Source organism: Bubalus kerabau, chromosome 12, assembly GCF_029407905.1.
Source record: "Bubalus kerabau isolate K-KA32 ecotype Philippines breed swamp buffalo chromosome 12, PCC_UOA_SB_1v2, whole genome shotgun sequence".
NCBI lineage: Eukaryota > Metazoa > Chordata > Mammalia > Artiodactyla > Bovidae > Bubalus > Bubalus kerabau.
In genome coordinates, this window is record NC_073635.1 from 11,935,329 (window position 1) to 11,956,862 (window position 21,534).

General features: G+C 36.8%; 1 protein-coding gene and 1 non-coding gene across 9 annotated transcripts in view; both read right to left on the minus strand.

Annotated features, from left to right (window-relative positions):
- Nucleotides 1-317: 317 nt before the first annotated feature.
- The window catches only part of ELF1 (E74 like ETS transcription factor 1), a 117,036-nt gene continuing 95,819 nt past the window's right edge, over nucleotides 318-21,534 (minus strand). For 6 of the 8 annotated variants that reach the window (XM_055541947.1, XM_055541954.1, XM_055541949.1 and 3 more), the window contains 6 exons: nucleotides 18,904-19,011; nucleotides 17,233-17,400; nucleotides 12,052-12,135; nucleotides 11,099-11,291; nucleotides 9,719-10,162; nucleotides 318-2,365 (listed from right to left, as the gene is read on the minus strand). In XM_055541947.1, the coding sequence (XP_055397922.1) occupies nucleotides 1,771-2,365; nucleotides 9,719-10,162; nucleotides 11,099-11,291; nucleotides 12,052-12,135; nucleotides 17,233-17,400; nucleotides 18,904-19,011 (1,592 nt within the window). In that variant the 3' untranslated portion in view covers nucleotides 318-1,770. The remainder of the gene's footprint in view (nucleotides 2,366-9,718; nucleotides 10,163-11,098; nucleotides 11,292-12,051; nucleotides 12,136-17,232; nucleotides 17,401-18,903; nucleotides 19,012-21,534) is intronic. The other 2 variants (XM_055541952.1, XM_055541953.1) reach the window with 2 other exon arrangements.
- TRNAR-CCU (transfer RNA arginine (anticodon CCU)) lies at nucleotides 16,982-17,053 on the minus strand. Its single transcript has one exon. It is a non-coding gene; the product is annotated as a tRNA-Arg (tRNA).

Below are 21,534 nucleotides of genomic sequence, written 5' to 3' on the forward strand. Positions count from 1 at the left end.
CATTTTCTTACGTTTTTCTGTTTCTATGTTTTCTGAGTTTAACAATTAACTGATCTAATTTCTAATTAGAAAACTTGTTTTTTTAAGTGTGTTTAATATTATTGCTGGGAATATTTTATTTTCTAATTTTTGGAGCCCGGTAATCCATGGTGTCATGTCTGGAAACTGCCATTTGGCATTGTAGAAAGGAAAACTGAGAAGATAACATTCTGCAAATCTTATCTGACTAATGGAAGCTATTATATAAACATTTAGTAACATTGTTATACTAGTAACATTTTCTATTAAGAAACACTTGCTTGAAAACAAAAAGCACAGAATTTTTACATGATTTATTTAATAATAAACCAATTAAAGATACAAAAACGTTTAGAGGATTCCAAAATTTAAATTTTTGTTTAAATACAAATTCACTCTGTAATATGAAAACATATAACATTAGACCCCTAAACATAATGATTTTTTCATCTACAAAAATTGCTTTTTGCTATACTAAAAAATTTGCAGGAAACAATTTTTCTTGTGAAATTAAATGTACATTATTTACAGATGAAAAAGTAATCTAAAAAGTAATCTAGAAACATGGATATATAATGTATATTATCTTTGTATGTAATTCCCCCTCCCCCACTCCCAATAAAAAAAAAAGATCCAAAATATAAAGCAATTACAGTTTTATAGCAACTGACTACTCAGTCAGATTAGCCAAGGTTTGGTTGCTTTCTGGGCCCTTAAAGAGCCCTGACTCTTTCAGAAGAGCAGTGTATCATTTAGCACTCAGCAACATAAGTTTACTAGTGGGTCACAGTGCACAGGGGCCTAAAGAGTTAATGAACAAACTATTTAGGAAGAATTCAGGTTCATAGCAGGTCTTACAGATAATAGAAAAATGAATTTTGTAGGGCCATTAATTTTCTGTAATATTCTAGTTATATTTACATTAGGAGATAAGCTGATAATGTTTTAATTGATACTAACTTTGATAAATTGATAAATTGATAAACATAGGAGTTAGAATCATAAAATTTAGAACCAGATGGGAAACGGAGAACTAGATAGGAACTAGATAGGAGGTGGAGTCTAATCCAATACATCATTCCTCTTAGGAGGCCCAGAAGATCAAGTGGCTTGCCCAAGGTTACACAGCTAGTCAGCAGGAGAACCACTCAGGTTGATACTTTTCTATTAGCCTGCTTCTGAAACAGGTTCAGCCCTATCATGGGCACATTTCAGTTTTTAAAGTTATATTTTACATAGGCATAGCTCAACATACAGTGCAACAAACTAAAGTCAATCTAAGTGAAATCATAATTTTAACAAAGCATAAAATAGGTGTCTTGCATTTCAAAGAGTCAAGACTTAACCTTTGATACAAGTGGAATGAAAACAGCTCCTATATAAATTTCCTGATGTCTTACATTTAAGTATTGTATTTACAAAAGAATCAGAAAAGCTAATGCAATATAAAATTTAAAATGGTGCTTGTAAAATGCTTATGATATAATCACTGAAAAAAAACTCAAAAGACTGTCTTCGTAGTATAAAACGCCTATTCCTTCACAACTGAATTCTGAAATATTTGAAGAACAAACAGAAATATCTGGGTTTCCCCCCCTCATCTAACAAAGTCAAAATTAACTGCTACTAATTTTTAACAAGTAACTACAAAATGAGGAAAGTTTGGAGGATTTATCTTAGAATCAATAGTTTGCATACAATTGAAAATGTTCAATTAAAAAACAGCCATCTGTAATTCCTTTGGCGTACTCCTCAGAAGGAGCTGGGCTCCAGTAGTTCGGTTTTTATAGCTGCCTGAGAAGGAAATCCATTGGACACCACCATCACGTAAGGCTGCGGCTGCTGCTCGGCGTCTTCAGTGCCTTGTTTCTCATTATCTTCAACCTCCTTTTTCACTTCTTCCTGTATGTGAGTTTTTGCTTCTTGAGCTTTGATAACTGAAGTGATTACAGTGCCAGGTGGGTGAGCAAGCAGCTGTGAACTGTGATGAGAAAAGGTCACCATGGGCGTGTTGGCACTGAAGGACGGCGCCGAAGCCGCACTGACGGTCCCGTTGCAGACGGTCGGGACACTGCTCGTGAGGACCTGCTGCACGTGGGCAGGGCTCAAGACGATGGAGGGAGGGGAGCCCGGCTTCTGCGACTGGAGCACCACGTTTTCTTTGAGGACTGTCATGGGCTGTGAGGATGGGATGGCTTGTAAGATGAATTTCTGAGATCCAGCAGCTGACGATGGATCTGCGCTGGCTATCACTGTTGTGATTGGCACTGTCTGGAGTGTTACCGTGTGCAAATGCTGATTCCCAGGAGATACCACCACTGGAACTTGGGCTGGAGTCTGTATGGTCCTATTGAGATTACAAAATAAAAGTGAGGAAATAACCATATTCTACACTGTTGAAAACAACACTTGACAAGTCACTTGAACAAAACATGAGTTATTCATTTCAAATGCTCCTTTCCCATTATTGCCAGTGCAACAAAAACATTGTGCCAGACCCAGCATTAAACACTGCACGTACAGAAATGGCCAACGAAAAAGTCTCAGTCCATTAACTATAATGCCATCTGTGAGAAAAAAAAGTCTGTATAAAGCACTATATTAACACAAATGGGGAAGCAATTTTTTGTTGAAGGAGGATATCAAAATGTTTTCCAAGGAAGTTATACATAAGCTGCCTGACAGAAAATTAGGAATATATATATATATATATATATATATTTTTTTTTTTTTTTTTTGCCGCACCATGCAGCTTATGGGATCTTAGTAACCTGACCAGGGATCAGTTCCGGCCTTTGGCAAAATGCAGAGCTCTAACCACTGGACTGCCAGGTAATTTTCGAAAATTAGGAATTTTTAAATAAACATTGGATCCACTATCATTTTAATATTTGAGGGATAACGTCATCTATAAGTCCAACCAAATTACCAAACTTCACATGATTATAATTGTTTTCAACCTGTTTCGGCTCAGACGGTAAAGAGTAGGCCTGCAGTGTGGGAGATCGGGGTTCGATCCCTGGGTCGGGAAGTTCCCCTGGAGAAGGAAATGGCAACCCACTGCAGTATTCTTGCCTGGAAAATTCCATGGACAAAGGAGCGTGGCAGGCCACAGTCCATGGGGTCGCAAAGAGTCGGACACGACTGAGCGACTTCACCTTTCTATTATATAGAGAAAACACTCAATTAACTAAAATTAAACAATACTTCAACCTTAAACGTATATGTGATATAATTATTAGAAGAATTTTAATAATTCACGGCTCATATTACATAAAACAAGTCATGAATATAACTCATGAGGGTTCTTTAGGATGGCAGAGAGAACAAAGGTAAGGCCAAATCTTGACAAAAATTAACAAAGGTTGTTTTTGAGGTGTGTTTTCTCAGCTCAAGTAATCTGCACAAATTTTAATCATAAAGATACAATTTTAACATAAAATCCAGTTTAAGTTGTTAATTCTATTTATTGAAGAAAAGAGGTACATAAATGGTATTATAAGTCAATCTAATTTTTAAAGTTCACAGCTGTGAAATTTATACTCATGGCTATAGTCAATACAAAACAAATGTTGTTGAACAAACTCAGCATCTGGATCTCAACTGTGTTTCCTCTGAATTCTATAAAGCTATTTGACAAAAGGGAGAGGATTGCTACTTCGGATGGCTAAGAGCCGGATTAGTCCCCATAAATGAAATGTTAATTACTGCCTTGAGACTATCACAGGTAAATTTTAGCAAGTTACAGTTACGTGGCCTGTCTCATGTGAAAAATGAAATTCTAGAGCAGAAACCAAGTGGGTAAGGCGGAAGATGACTCAGTACAACTCAGGAGAAAGTAAGAGGAAGCAGAAAGACACGGGCGAGCTGGGGCCACACCCACACATGCAGGACACTGTTTCTCAGGTTCAGTTCGCCACCACAGTCCCCACTGTGAGAATCAGTCCACGCCAGGATGTCAGCAGCCCTTCTGCAGGACATTGCTAGAGGAGAATATGAGTCCGGTAATGAAGATGTTCTAGGTTGGCAGGGTACAGCTAGGAATAAAGGCCAGGTGTACTAATACTCTTGGGCAGGCGGTGATGAGTTGGAAGGGTACAGAGTAACTCTGGGAACTAGAGCACTTTTCCAAAATACGCTGCACCTCCCTTTTTTCCTGCCTGCCTTAAATCAGGATATCCTGGGTAGAATCTAAGCCTGCAAATGGTAGCTGACCCTACAGACTGATACCATTTTTTAAATAAAAAAGATCCAAGAGCTCTTCCCATGCCAAGAGCTCATGTACATGTACATATAGATAAAATAGAATTTGGCACATAGAAAGCATACAGAATGTATCTATAAATATGTATAGCCTGGCCACCAAATAAGTATTATTATCACAATTTTCCACATGAAAAAAATTAATGCAGAAAGAAGCTGAACAGCTCACATAAGGTGAGCAGTTAGATAAGAAAAGGGATCAACTACAGAGCCTATGTGCTTAACCATTACAACATACTGTCACTTAAGTCCTGAATAACTTCAAGTAAAGAGGGATACTTACTATTAGATTTTTAAACAGTAGGGAGTTACAACTCTAATACACCCCACACACCCCTTTCTCTTTCCCTCTCTCAGGTATGGCATAACCAATAATCTACTTGGAAAAGTTCCATGTTGTTAATCAGGGCTACCACGAGACATTCAATGCCTTTTATTGAAGTCAGAAAAAGATGGCCCTTTCCTGGGCATCTGACTGCCATCTGCCAGAAAATATATATACTGACTAAAAATATAGCTGCAATGTAAATATACTGGCTATTTGAACAAATTATAAAACAATAAATTTTCACTAATAAAAAATTCAGAGATTAAAGGATTAAATATTATGCAGCCTTTTCCCAACCACAGGAATTAAAATCATTTTTTTTCTTAGTTAATTATTAAACTGTCAGTTGTGTCTGCTTATAATTATATTGCACAACAAAGGTTACATTACAGTTAACTACTTCTAAAAAGCCCAAGCTGCTTGTAACCAACTGGTACAATATTGGTTATTTAAAATTCTTCAAACTTTCTGAAGCTAAGAAAGATATACAATATAATATTTGGCTTTTGCTGAATATCTACTCAGCTGTCAGGAAGTGTCATTTAATTGTTACAACCACCTGTCAGGTTAAATAATATCATCTTTATTTTATAGATGAGGAAACAGAATAGTTGGTTAATATAATCCAATGTCATATCCAATAATTGACAAGGGTTGTAGGGTGAGAATTTTTTGCCCAACAATTCCTACTCCATTATATTGCTTTTAAAGTAACCTATAAATTATATATTGATATTTTTAGAGGCTAATTTATTTAAAAGACCCTAAGACAAACTTAGTGCTTGGAAAAACCTTGTAGAGAAACAAGTTATACTTGGTAGGTATATGGACTTCCAAGTTTACCAAGGGACAATTTTAGGAAAATACTTTACTAGAGGTTTATTTTTGTGAAGCCAAAGTTAAGATTTGTAAACCTGAACACATACACCATAAATCAATTAAGAAAAGTTTAATCAATTTCAACATAGACACAGTTGGCCTTCCATACTCATGGCTCCACATCCACGTATTCCACCAACCTCCCCCAGAAATATCCAGGTGAGTCTGGATATTCCCAGGTGAAAATATCCAGCCTCACCTCCCCCAAAATTGCAGAAAGTTCCAAATTGCAAAGCTTGAATGATCTGCCACATGCTGGCAAGTACTTACATAGCATTTATAGTGTATTAGGTATTTTAAGTAATCTAGAGATAATTTAAAGTATATGGGAGGTTATATGCTAATATTAGCCATTTTACATAAGGGGCAATCTCAGATTTTGGAATCTGAAGGGAATTCTGGAAATAATCCCCTGAGGATACTGAGGGATAATTCTATGGGCAACTGTGTGAGATAAAAAGAAATGAGTAAAGGAAAAAATGGAGAAAAAATATGTTGCTACTTCTCTGTAAGTAAGTAATAATTCTTGTGATTGTGTGAATTAACTGAGAGTATGTCAGATCATTAAGTTCACTGCTCTAGACTAAATTGCTTGTATTAAAGCATTATTTCCACCACTATCTCCACCTGTGACCAGGCTCCTTGGCCTCTCTTTGCGTCGGTTTCCTCAACTATAAAATAGGAATACTGAATATTACCTATACCTCATTGTGCAATAAGGATTCTATACTTAAATATATGTAAAGTATATGAAAAATAGAGTGTTTGGAAAGTTATCAGTTTCTGTTACATTAATTTAATAATTAATCTAAATTTAATTCATAAGATGCTGATTGCAGCCATGAAATTAAGATGCTTACTCCTTGGAAGGAAAGTTATGACCAACCTAGATAGCATATTAAAAAGCAGAGACATTACTTTATCAACAAAGGTCCATCTAGTCAAGGCTATGGTTTTTCCAGTGGTCATGTATGGATGTGAGAGTTGGACTGTGAAGAAAGCTGAGCGCCGAAGAATTGATGCTTTTGAACTGTGGTGTTGGAGAAGACTCTCGAGAGTCCCTTGGACTGCAAGGAGATCCAACCAGTCCATTCTAAAGGAGATCAGTCCTGGGTGTTCATTGGAAGGTCTGATGTTGAAGCTGAAACTCCTATACTTTGGCCACCTCATGCGAAGAGTTGACTCATTGGAAAAGACCCTGATGCTGGGAGGGATTGGGGGCAGGAGGAGAAGGGGACGACAGAGGATGAGATGGCTGGATGGCATCACTGACTCGATGGACATGAGTTTGGGTGAACTCCGGGAGTTGGTGATGGACAGGGAGGCCTGGTGTGCTGCAATTCATGAGGTCGCAAAGAGTCGAACACGACTGAGCGACTGAACTGAACTGAACTAAGTTGTAAGTACTGTATCTTCTCTCAACTACAGAAAAAAAAAATTTCAAAGATCTTTGGTTTTTTAAAAAACTAGTCAAGAAAGATATAGCCAAATTTCTGTAACTTTTCTTAGGAGTGATAATATGGTTACTTGGGATGTCTGTATTTTTAAAGAGTTGTACATTGAAATATTTAGGGGTGAAATGTCATGGTGATGTCAACTGACTTGACAAATACTCAAACAAACAAAAAAGGGCATAAATAAATATTGAGAGAAAGCAAAAAAGGCAAAGAAACAAATATCAATTGTAAATCCAGCTGGATGGCAAACAGGTGTTCAATGTACTATTTCAACCCTTCCATATTTTGAAATTTCTACAGTTAAAAGTTGGCATAATTACAGTGAAAATAAGTAGGACTTGAGGGAGGAAAATAAAATACAACCAAATGAGAGAAGAATTGTTTTAAAATCAAACAAATGATTAAGAATGTATGTGGATATAACTGATTCACTTTTCTGTATAACAGAAACTAATACAACAGTGTAAAGCAACTATACCCCAATTTTAAAAAATGAATGTAGATACATAGATAGTCATATAAATACATGATAATTTCTACAAGAAGAAATTGTGTTTGGGAAATTCTCTGGTGGTCCAGTGGTTAGTTCTTGACACTTCCACTGCCACGGGCCTAGTTCAGTCCCTGGTCAGGGAACTAATACCCCTCCTGTGAGCCACAAGTCACGGTAAAAAAAAAAAAGAATAAAAAATTGTGTTTTAAAGTTTGAAGAGTTAAATTTTATATTTGTTCATTTTGTAAGTAGTCCACTTAGAGAACTCATTATTCTAAAAGGAGATAAAGAATAATCATATATACTACTTCCAAACAAATTCTATGAATATGAAGGAGTGTTCTGTGTCAGACTGTGTTAGGTGCTGGAAAAAGGATAGTGGATAGAAGGTAGCTTCTACAGATTTAAATGGATAGCATGCGACAGGCATTAAAGTTACCTGAAAACCTGGATAATGTACCAGAACATGGTAGAGGGAAGCAGTCAGCTTCAGCTGGAAGGAATTCTGAGCAGAGCAAGAGCTGGCAGAGGGAGCTAAGGAAACTGGACAACACTCTGTATGCAACACAGACCTAACAGAAGCTGCAAGAAGGCAATACCACAAATGCTGGCTCTTGACCCATTAAACAAAGGATGGCTCTGGTCAGAAACATCACATAATGAGAGGCATCGATAACACAGAGGTTGGAAAAGAAAAAAATAGAAGAAAGAATCAGGCAGAGAGTCCACAGAACTCTTTTTTACCTTCTGGGCCACAAGGGAAGCCCATAGAACTCTCAGAGAATGTAAAAATGAAGATTCTGAAAGGTATACCAAAGACAGCTTGAAAATCACAGGAAGGAAGCTTTTTAATTACAACCCTTTAGTACCTGGCACTGAGTCTTATTCAGAAACTGACATTCACAGTAATAAAGTATCCAATATAATACCATAAGTTATTATCTTTCTGAGCTAGAGCTGTGTGTTTTTTGTTATTGTTGTTTTTCTTCTGGTTTGTTTTTATTCTCAAGGTCTAAAAAGGAACCTTTGGTCAGAGATGCTAAAAAAAAAAAACACAACTGAATCCATCCAAGAAGGGAGTCCCAGTGATCTGCATGTTTCTTATCAACACAGACAAACACAATGACAACAAAGAGTGACAAAGAGCCTGGAAAACAATGGGCGGAACCATATAATTCCAATTAGATACTCAGTCATCGTAAGTAACCAACAGAACTTAGAGGAAAATAAAGTATTAACAGGAAAACATAGTTAAATAAGTACTTGTTTAATTAAGATAGGAAAATGTGACCTACACCCCTCACACGTCAATAATTTAAGATAATTCAATTCTCTTAAACTTGTCAAAAGTTTAATGGAAGGTACAAGGAAGCCTGAATGGTCTAGTAGGTCTGTTTTGACTCCAGGTAATGCTTACTTCAAGGTCAACTGAATAAAAATCCAGCATTTATACTTGAGAATATACAACTGTAAGACAGGAGTCAGCTAATGAAAATAATCAAAAGAATCATATTTATTGGATTTGGAAGGGCTCTTATAAGTCATGTTCTGGAAATTCACAGCAGTAGAAACTAAAAAACAGAACCCTGGAAATGTCCACCTAATTTTTTGCCTTCCTCCCTTTCCCCCATTCTAAATCAGTCAAAACCAGTCGCAAGTTTCTGCAAAAAAAAAAACAGTCTAAGTTGTTAGACGTTGTTAAGATATGTCATCTCTGGGGTTATGAGGCAGATTTGATTTGATTAAACCAAAAAACTATTCCTCCAACTCTGCCACTCTACAAACCTGAAAAAGAGGACCTTTGATTCCTGGATCTCAACCTGTTTGACGATTCTGGATACTATCTGAGAAGACTGTTATCTTCCCAAGGAATAAATCGAATTTCTTAGAACTCAATGCATCCCAAAGGCTCATTATATGTAAATTTATGTTAAATTTTCACAGCTTCTAACTTTGTTCCCCAAAAGATCTGAAACCATTCCCTGGATTTTCTTATATGTGGATCTCTTCTTATATGGATCAATCAGTTATACAAAGCTATATAGGACTGATTCAAATTGGGAGAATCACATCAAGTGCTGTCAAAGTTTAAAAACAACAAATCACTGATAAAATCAGAGGACTGATGCCTTGCTGCTGAAACAATCTGTTGACCAAAAGTTCTAGCTTGAAATCTGTTTCATTTTTATTTTCACTTCTGAATCCTGACACATTTAACCAATCATGACTCTTGTCAGAACACGAAACAACGATCTGCACCAGTCACTTTAGCTTTCTCACCTAATACTCGGAACGGAAGGATTTAGCGTCTCCTCTGGCATGCTGCTGACAGCTTCTGCTTCTGGAACAGCTTGTACCGGCTGCACCACGTGAATAGTCCGGAAGAGCTGGGTAGGGTACGGAGTCTGTGTGGACTGTACTGTCCTCAGAGCCTCGGACGGCTGCACAGGTTCCATGGGATCTTTGGGTTTTGCAGCTTTCGAATTCCCTGGTTTCAGAACTGTAGTGGCTCCTCCTTTTATTCCTGGACTTGAAGATGCTCTCGATCGACTTGCTGGGTTCCTACTCGAAGTGGCTGTTGATGATAGTGAGGAATCTGAAGACTCTATGCTGCAACTTGGATCTTCATCATCTATATAAATAAGGTCTTTCGGCATATCCTTAAACTGATACACCAAGCGCTGACCTTCTACTTTTGCCAGAATACCCCTTTGGTAATAGTACCTATTCGAAACAGACAATTTTATCAATATTGCATTCGGTTAAACATAAACGAAAATAATACTCAACACAGCAAAACTTTTGTAATCATAAACAAGAGTTTAAAGTTGGAAACAAGTGAGAAAAGGATTTCTAAATGAAGGGTAGTTATTTTCTCTTCCATAGCTTACTATAACGTCCCTACCTGTTTTAAAGTCGATCAGTAAATCTAAAACAATTTTCTATATAAAACTTAATGATGTACAAATAGATGTGATTCAAGTTTTGTCACTGATTCTAATTAGATCAAGAACCTAACAACTGTGAAGCTAAAAAATAAAATGCAAACTGCAACTAAATAGTTCTGGTTTAAGAAAGTTATCAAGTTATCAGATCTGGATGTTTCCACTAAGTTTTTCTCAAACATATCCCCAGATCTTGACGATTAAATGACATAATCAAAGAAAAACAAACTAAAGGTGGGTTTAAGAGGTATCTCTGTTCAACACTTTCACAATGGCTAACATTATTCTTGAAGCATTAACTTATTCCAACATAATGTATCATACCTGAGGTTCATGCTTAAAAATGCACCCTCTTATTAAGTACCTGCATTACCAACATTTGGTATTTTGTGCTGAATTTAAGTTTAATGGCTCAAAACATATGAGCCTTGTGGTCAATGTACAATGCCTGATGATAGTTTAACATTTTCTGATCTCTTCATAAATAAAATATCCATTATCTGCATGAAGATTTTGGGGGGAAGGAGAACATTTTCCCAGACTGAAATAATATTTCAATTTAAATACTCACTTCTATAAGTAGTGTGGTTTTAGCACTTCAATAGTAAAATTCACCATTTCTAAGGAAAACCCTCTGACTTTTTAGAACTTACCTGCTTTCTAGTATTTAAGAAACAATATTCTTCACACAATGAACTACAGAAATTTCACGTACCTGAGAGCTCTTCCCATGGTCTCATAATTCATGTCAGGTTTGTTTTTGTGCTTCCCCCACAACCTGGATACTGCTTTAGAATCTACCAATTTAAAAATGCCTTTTTCTCGCTGGGTCCATTTGATGTATTTGGGACAAGTAGCTTTGTCCTGAAGCAGTGCCAGTAAAAACTCCCAAAGATAAATTGTGTTTCCTGAAACAAAAGCAATTTCTTTTTAACTGAACCAAAACTTTCTTTGAAAGAGCACAATAAAACACAACTAAAGGTCTTATTAAGTTCCATCTATAATTATATAAAACAAATTACACAGTTCAGTTAGTACTGGTGATATAATGGTCATAATTTCTAGAGTCTAATATAGATCTTTTTATTAGTCCCACATAAGTTATCTGAATAGAGCAATCCTGCCGATTAGATTTGTGATGACCTAGGGAGAAAGCATTGTAAGAAATTTTCTTTCAGCCTCTTTAAGAACCATTATTACATAGAAGAAAAGGAAAAAGAAATGTAAAAAACCTTTCAATAGTTGTTCTTTTTATATCAAGAGCCAGCAGATTGGCCTTAACAATTTTCTTCAAATTTGGGAAGCAGTTATGAAAATATTAAAACTCCAAGACAACGTAATAAAGCGTCTATGAACCGAAAACCTAATGTGGCTGAATTCTTCCAAGAGACTCATTATTAAATGAAAGGATGGACTATTTTGACAGGGAACTGAAAATCTCCTAATGGATTTCTTGTGCTACATTATTACCAGTATTTCTACAGAAAGTGATAACTGTGCATGTGGCAGGTGGCAGCAATAAGATCCATTTCAATAAAATCTGGTGTTTTCTACTTACAGTATGCAGATATTATTAGTGGTTTCTACTTACGGTATGCAGATATTTTAGAGCAATCAATGTTACTTGATCTATAAATATTATAAGGAAATTACAGTAGTAGTACTTACCCTTCCCATCTTTGTTTTTCTTCTTCACAGATATGTTTGGTGTAGTGGCTGGGGAATCTGGACGTGGTGGTTTAGTTTTTCTCCCTGAAATCACAATGGCTCTACATAAATATTTGCCCTCAAAAGTGAGAGAGAATGGATAATTTAGCTGTTTATAAAAGCTTTTTTTGTCATTTATCCTCAATTTCGGAGAAGGCAATGGCACCCCACTCCAGTACTCTTGCCTGGAAAATCCCATGGATGGAGGAGCCTGGTAGGCTGCAGTCCATGGGGTTGCTGAGGGTCAGACACGACTCAGCGACTTCACTTTCACTTTTCACTTTCATGCATTGGAGAAGGAAATGGCAACCCACTCCAGTGTTCTTGCCTGGAGAATCCCAGGGATGGGGGAGCCTGGTGGGCTGCCGTCTATGGGGTCGCACAGAGTCGGACACGACTGAAGCAACTTAGCAGCATCCTCAATTTTAAGTGCCAAGTATTTTACACATGGAACACATATTGGTTTCCTAAATACTACTTATTAAAAGGAAAATAACTTCAGTAAAAATTTAACATTAACATAGGTTAGATCACAGACACTTTTATGTAGAAAACAATACTTTGGCTCATTTGTAAAAATGAGATTAAGTTGAAACTTTAATTTTATCTTTCAGGTGACAATTCTTAAAATTTGGACGAACATTACTGATATTGATAAAACTTGGGCTCCAAAATCAAGCCATATAAGTCTGTCTGCCTCTTGGTTGGTTCTCAAATACTGGAAACTACCCAAAACTTCTAGATATAAAAAATAAGGTAAAATTGAGGTTAAATTTTTGTGAACCACATACTCAATTTTTATTTTGTGTATTTTTAAACATCTTATTCTATATTTCTTTCAATTTACAGTAAACAAACTTTATGGTTATCCATCACCCAGCCCCAGACAAATCAGAGTTAAAAGTGTATTTTGTTCAGCCTTAGTCTGGGTCAGCCGACGATTCTGAAGCCATGTTTGTGATCTCTTCTCCCCTATCTAGAGCCACAAGCTGGCAGCGATGCTGCCTATGACTTAGGCTGGGGCGATGATGCTATGTGAACAGACTACCACCCTGCATGGCAGAGACAGTGGAGGTTAAGCATAAATGGATGCTTCAGTTAGCACTTCTAACCACGACCTTCTTGAATTTGACTCTCTCTGATCTAGATCACAAGGGCAAATGCTGAGGTAATTTAGGGAAGTGACTTAAGAAAGAAGACCTCTTTAGGGCTAAAGTCACAAGGTTAGTAGCAACACAAGACAAGTTCAGTTGCTCAGTCGTGTCTGACTCTTTGCGACCGCATGGACTGCAGCATGCAAGGCCTCGCTGTCCATCACCAACTCCCACAGCTTGCTCAAACTCATGTCCATCGAGTCGGTGATGCCATCCAACCATCTCACCCTCTGTTATCCCCTTCTCCTCCTGCCTTCAATCTTTGCCAGCATCAGGGTCTTTTCCAATGAGTCAGTTCTTCACACCAGGTGGCCAAAGTATTGGAGTTTCAGCTTCAGCATCAGTCCTTCCAGTGAATATTCAGGACTGGTTTTCTTTAGGATGGACTGGATGGGGACTCTTAAGAGTCTTCTCCAACACCACAGTTCAAAAGCATCAATTCTTTGGCACTCAGCTTTCTTTATGGTCCAACTCTCACATCCATACATGATCACTGGAAAAACCATAGCTTTGAATAGACAGACCTTTGTCAGCAAAGGAATGTCTCTGCTTTTTAATATGCTGTCTAGGTTGGTCATAACTTTTCTTCCAAGGAGCAAGCGTCTTTTAATTTCATGGCTGCAGTCACAATCTGCAGTGATTTTGGAGCCCCAAAAATAAAGTCTCTCACTGTTTCCACTGTTTCCCCATCTATTTCCCATGAAGTGATGGGACACAATGCCATGATCTTAGTTTTTTGAATGTTGAGTTTTAAGCCAGCTTTTTCACTCTCCTTGCTTTCACTTTCATCAAGAGGCTCCTTAGTTCCTCTCCACTTTGTGCCATAAGGGTGGTGTCATCTGCGTATCTGAGGTTATTGATATTTCTCCTGGCAATCTTGTTTCCAGTTTATGCTTCTTCCAGCCCAGCATTTCGCATGATGTACTCTGCATATAAGTTAAATAAGCAGGGTGACAATATACAGCCTTGATGTACTCCTTTCCCAATCTGGAATCAGCCTGTTAATAGCAATACATCCCAAGACAAACTGAATAGGAAAACACTTCTGAAGTTAAGGTGAGTAAGAGTCAAGGAAAGTGAAAAGTGAAAGTGAAAGTCACTCAGCCGTGTCTGATTCTGTGATCCCATGGAACTCTCCAGGCCAGAATACTGGAGTGGGTAAACTTTCCCTTCTCCAGGGGATCTTCCCAACTCAGGAATCAAACTGGGGTCTCCTGCATTGCAGGCGAATTCTATACCAACTGAGCTATGAGGAGAAGAAAGTCAAAAGAGTCATTCTTCAGGCCTGGCCCCTCCTGAGACTACCAGATGTATACACGTGGAAAATAGGCAGCCTGGTGCCTCAAATTCCATCACTGCAGACATCTGCAGAGAACCTACAGAGATTTCTAGTTAACTGTGTCCATTACTGTGAGGATTAGAAGCCAGACTTCAGTTAGCTGCTATCCTTCTGTTTTATTTTCCCTAATTTTTTCTCTTTTTAAAAAATATTTATTTATTTGGCTGCACTGGGTCAGCCGCGGTATGCAAGATCTTTGATCTTCGCTGCAAATGCAGGAACTTTAGTTGCCGCATGTGGGATCTACATTCCTGACCAGGGACAGAGTCTGGGTCCCCTGCATCGGGAGCTCAGAGTCTGAGCCACTGGGCCAGAGGGAAGTCCCGATAGTGCTGTTTTTATCCCGCTGTTTTCCTCCGCTAGTGTCAGTCATGGCAGATACCGTCAGCAGCCTGCCCAGCATCCATCATCTCCACTGTCTTCCTCACTGTTACGGTGACGATGCACACCGCGTCACATCAACTATAGATTAATTGGGTATATAAATTTTGTGAAGTTATTTCTCCTAATACTTTGAACATATCCAGCCCTTCCGGTCTTTCATGGGAGCTTGTAGCCAATTCAATAATCAATCCTCATCAGGTAATGCAGTTTCTCCCTGATTGGTCCATTTCTTCCTCTTTTTTTTTTTCTCTTGTTTTGGCTGTGGGTTGCAGGGAGTCTTTGATGTTCCACATATTTTTAGTATAATCTATTTCGGCCTGCATCTATTTTACTTATGCTACTCAGGATTCACTACGCTGGGATTAATATCATTCTGGAAAATTTCTCAATCTTCATCTTTGAATATTGCTTCTTCCTCACTCTACACATTCTCCCTTCCTGGACCTGTGATTAAACACGTAGATCTTCTCAAGCAATCCTCACATCTCTAACTCTTTTATTATTTTTTATTCTACATCAGCTGTAGACTGGAGCTCACTGATTCTCTCTTCAGCAGTGACTAATTTGCTATTTAACCCAAATATTATGTGTTCTATCTGGTTCCTTATCATGTCAGTTTTTCACCATTAAGTAGGATATTAGTCTTTTACTTTCTAAAAACAGCTTTATTGAGGTATAACTGACATACAATAAACCTGCTTATGTTTAAAGTTTATAATCTGATAAGTTTTGACATATGTATACACCTGTGAAACCATCACTCAAGATAATGAACATATTCTTCACTCCCTAAAGTGCGTTTGTAATCCTCCCTTTCCCCACCCTGCCCCATCCACAGGTAACCAACCACTCGTTTTCTATCATTATAGATTAATTTACATTTTGTACAATTTCATATAAATAGAATCATACTCTTCTTTTATGGCAGGGGGTTGGGAATCTGGCTCTTTTCCTCTAGTACAATTATGTTAAGGTTCATCCATTTTTGTCTTATGTATCAACAGTACATTCCATTTTATTGCTGAATGGTCTTTCATTGTATGGGTATTACCACATGTTTAACCCAATCAGCAGCTGATGGATGTTTGGGTCATTTCCAGTTTGGGGCTGTTGCAAATAAAGTCACTGATAATTTAAAATCTAGTCATAAACCTAGGTTAAGGTAAACCTAGGATTATGAATTCTCAAAAGAACAATTTTTCCACCCAGCTACAAAATACAAGTTTCCTTAACATCTGTCTGTCCCAATGAGTGGACTGCTTTTCCCCTTAGAGTATAGCCTTCCAAGGACCCCATGAATTATATGCTGAGTTCTCTAATACCCCATTTTGCTTTGGACCAAGACTTTAGCATGTGCTTCTACTTGGAATATAAAACCAAGTCCCCTGGACTTCCAGACTGACAGAGCCTCTCAGCCCTTCAGGGCTGTTGCAGTGTCAGCTTCATTCTTACTGTTGTTATTTTCCTCTTCATCTGTGGCTCTTGAAACTTCCCTTAATTTCATGTGAAATTAGGTTACACAGTGGCTGGTGATGCCATAAACGAAGATATTAAACTCAACATATTAAACAATCTGGAGCAGAATCACAAGGCAAAGAAAGGGAAACGTATCAGCGTTAGGATGTAAGTATGGTTCTAATTTGTGAATTTTAATCTTTAAAACTCCCTCTGGCACGTTGTATCCTCTTCAATTACTTACCTGCTGATTTACCACTTGGATTCTTCCCACTGGAATCTTTTATTAGAATCTATGCTGGTGGTTTTCAAACTATGTTCTCCAGGAGAAAACTGAACAGGTCTTAGCCCTGAGCTCTTTCGGAGCTTGTAGATACAAGACTGAGGCTTAAAAAGTTGGGAAAATCCCTTTTCTATAAGACAGACCAAATATTTTTAAAGTATAATTCTTTTTTTTTTAATTTATTTATTTGGCTGGCCAGGCATTAGTTGTTACAAACATGATCTTCAATCTTTGATGCAGCACGCGGAGTCTTTAGTCGTGCCATGTGGGATCTCGTTCCCTGACCAGGAATCGAACCCAGACCCCTGTATTAGGAGTACAGAGTCTTAGCCACTGGACCACCAGGGAAGTCCCTAAAAGTACAATTCTTAAAAAATGAATCTAATATGAAGAAATAACTCAATTTGTTTTATACCAATTTTATCTTACAGACGTTTTAATTGGTGTAGAAATATCCTTGACTAAAAGTTACCTTTAGATTCCACATCAAGAGTGGACTGTTTTCCCTAAACAGATTAACCACCTACCTTTCTTTCTCTTAGGTTGTTCTGGTGAAGAGGGTCCTGGTGAGTGTGCATATGTCTCTTGAACGTGCTGAGTTTCCATCACTTCAGGAATCCCGTCTAACGTGACGGATACATGGGTGACTGGGGCAACAACAATGTCATCTTCAGAGGAACTAAATATATTATTATCTAATGGGAATAAAATCAACTTTGTATTATAAATCAAAATAATTTCATAACATATTTCGTATTTCTTTGAAGATTAAAGGAGAAATGAAATCTTGAATCTAGCCCCTGGTTTTTACTTCCTCTGCCCTAAGTCAAGTTCCCTGGATCAGTCCAGGTTTGACTGGACCATTCAATGTCTTCCTGACTTGACTTCCTATCCCCAGTCCATCCTGTCTCTCTTCTGCATTTTTGCATTGCCGCTAAGGTTTTTCTCCACAACCTAAGTCTGACCTGACCATATCATTCCTCTCTATAAAAACTTTACAGAGTGAAAATTAGAAAGAAAAATAAAACTGACATATCTTCTCCTTGTTTACAGGTGGAAAAAAGAACAACCAAACTCCATACCATACCATTTTGAACATCCACAGTATATAACCCATTATGAAACATTACTTCAGTTATACCAAAGCATTTTGAATCTTAAACATTTCATTCTTTCACAGATCTATGTCTTTGGTTCAATGGACTCCCTCTACCTTGAATGCCCTTTCCTGTCTTCTTCTACACATGAAAAGCTTATTTGCCACTAACAGCCCACGTCAAAACATTCCTTCCAAAAAGTCAGTCACCAGTATTTTCAGCTAGAGAAATCTCTTCTTCCAGAACACTCTGCTATCCCTCTTTTGGCCTTTATTTTTGCTATCCCTCTTTTGGCCTTTATTTTTGGCTTTTACAGTTATTTACATAAATAACTATCTTCAAAAGAAAACTGTAAGCTTGAGGAAAGAAAAAAAAATCTATTCATTTCCATATTACTGCCTAATGTATTGCTGTGCATACAGAAAATCTTCAATAAACATCTTAAATTGATTTAATAATAATTCATTTTATGAGTCTGATACTTCCTTGTCAGAAAAGTCCAAAGGAGAACATGGATTTAAAAGCAAATCAATAAATGTGGTAGGAAATTTTATGCCATGAAGTCTTCAGTGGATTTTTTGCCTATTCACTGATGAATACTGACAGAAATCACTACATTTTCATTGTTTGGAGCCTAAATACACTAATACTTCACCAATGAGGTTAAGAAGATACTCTGCATAACCTCTCTGACACCTAAATTACCTTTTTATTCTCAAAGTCTTCATTCCTCAAATCTAAAAAAAAAATCCTGTTTGACTGAACACTTTAGCAAAGGTACCTCAACCAGTACTATACCTTATAATGCACTTAGGATGCTAAAAAAATAAAACATCACTCTGGTCTCTTGATGTTTATCATCTAAAGCAGAGAGATGACAGGAAAGGTTTTTCAAAGCATGTAACCATAGTTCTACTGTAGAACATAGGAAACTATATTCAACATCCTGTGATAAACCATAACAGAAAATATGAAAATATATGTGTATGCATATGTGTTACTGAATCACTTTGCTGTACAGCAGAAACAAACACAACATTGTAAATCAACTACACTTCAAAAAAAAAAAAGCATAAGAACGTGAACAGCCGCAACACTCACTCATGCGCTTTTCATCCAGCATAGGGCCAGGAGAATCCATGTTGAGGAGCGCCTCAGCAGCCTCGATGGTTTCAATTGTTTCATCCCCATTATGACAGGAAGCTTCTACTATAATACATTTAAACAGAAAAACAGAATTAGCACGAGACATCTGTTGTTCTAAAATACACAGGTTTGGGAATTTCCTGGTGGTCCAGGGATGAGGACTCTGCTCTTTCACTGCAGGGGCCAGGTTCGATCCCCGATTGGGGAACTAAGATCCAGTTCCTCCATAATAGTTAAAACCAGAAAAGATAAATACTTCAATAAGCCTAGTAAAGTTATTAAAACAGGGCACTGTAACACTTCCTATTAAAAACGTAAGCCTTCTATTTAAATTATTTAAAATTTTGTAGATTTAAGGCATAGTAGAAAAGCAGATTACTCTTCTGTCAAGGCTCTGGAATTTCATGAATTGAAGGAAATATCCCACTAAAACTAATTTTTTTCTAAAAGCTCAGGCAAGTAAGGCACAGATAAGTCAATAATCAATTACCATCTTCTAAACATTTATGTAACTCTAGCTATTCACTTATATAAGCTTTATAAATATTTTAAAGTTCTGCTAGGTAGATGAAAATGATGAAATTAGTTTGTGTAACTATTTAATTACATAGCAATTAAGAAAATATTACAAGAAGAATTTCAAATCACTTCTTTGTCAAGCTTTTATAATGAGAAATATCAAACATACACAAAAGTAGAGGAAATCATACAATGAACTGAATGTATCAAGGGCCCAGTTTCAATATTTAATAATCAATTTTCCTTAATCTATACTCCCCAGCTCAATAAAGACACAAGATTATTTCAAAGTGAACCTCAGACAGCCTGTCTTTCATTGTAAATATCAGCATATACAGACAATACCATGGTCACATCTTTTACAAATTAATTATTCTTTAAATCAGATATCCCTTTAATACTGAAATTTCTCTGTCTCAAATTTTTTTAAAAGTTGGTTTGTTCACAACAGATTTCAAACAAAGTTCATGCATTACACTTGGTGGCATACACCTTCCTTCCTATTTTGTTTTGTTTTGCTGTTTATCTTAAGAGAAACAGGGTCAATCTATTTGTAATTTCCCACATTTTAGATTTTGCTGATTATATCTCTGTGGTGTCACTTACCACAGCCCTCCCCCATGTATTTCCTGTAAACTGGTAGATATTTCTATAAGAATGACTTGATTCACATTCAATTTTTTGCCAAGAATACATGAAGGTAATGTTGTGTGATTCTATGTGCTTTTTGAAAGTAGGTAGTCTTTCTTCAGTACTGCTAGACTGAGAATCAGTTTCAAGTGTTGTCAGCCTGATCCAGTCATCATTAAATTTTCCAACAGCCTTTCATCTAAAGGCTTTAGCAGTTATTGATGTCAGTTTGCCTAGATCCAGGAGTTCATTAGGGATTCCAAAATGGTGATAATCATAATCTTATCATTCCTCTCGCATTTATTAGCTAGAATTCTCTATGAAGAAGAACTTGCTGTCATCGACTATCTGGTTACCCTGAGCCACGGTTTATACAATAAGGGCAAATTAAATGCCTGGATCTTTTTCTGTTATTCACTAATTTCAGAGTAAAAAACAGGATCTTTCAAAAGTGACCACTGAGTTTAAAAGATTTTTGTTAGTTTCTAGTTTATGTTTCTATGTTTAAATATAAGCAAACACATACATATCATTTTTATTCTCTCCCTTATCTTAAATAATAAATAACTATTCATGCTGTATTGACCCTTGCTTTTTAAACTTCATATACACTAGAAATCATTCCACAGCTACATACAGAAATCAAACTACCTTTCGAATTTCAAAAAACATAAAGCAAATTTAATATCAGTGATCTAATTTGTAAAAGTCTGTTTATTACACTCAGCCTCAGTGCTCAGGGCAGGAAATGCAAAATAAATTGGTGAGTCCTACATAAAACAGGAATGAAAACCAAAAAAACAGTACAACTAAGCTTTTAAAAATACAGAGAAAATGTTTTTCCATCATTAAATGGATTACAAAAATTTCTTGCAGGCAACACTAAAACCCACAAGCTTTTTTTTTCTTCCAGTTTTACTGAGATATAATTGACATGCAGCACTGTGTGAGTTTAAGGTGTACAGCATAATGATTTGATCATTTGAATCATGAAATGATTATCACAATAAGTTTAGTGAATATCCATGATTTCATATAGATATAAAATTAAGGATACAGAAGAACTTTTCTTGGGATGAGAACTGAAGAATTACTCTTAATTTTTATATATAACATGCCTCAGTGTTACTTATATTTATCATACTGGACATTATATCCCTAGTACATTATCTTTTAAATGAACATTTGTACCTTTTGACTTTGTCCAATTCTCATTCCCCTCTCCCCAAACCTCTGGTAACCACAAATTTGATCTCATTTTCTGTAAGTCTGTTTACTTGTTTTCGAAGTACAGCTGACCTACAACACTGTTACTTCCTCAACATAGTGATTGGGTATTTCTATACATTTCCAAATGATCACTATGATGTCCAGTTACGAAATGTTACCATACTAAGACACTACACAGTTATTTACTATACTCCCTACACTGTACAT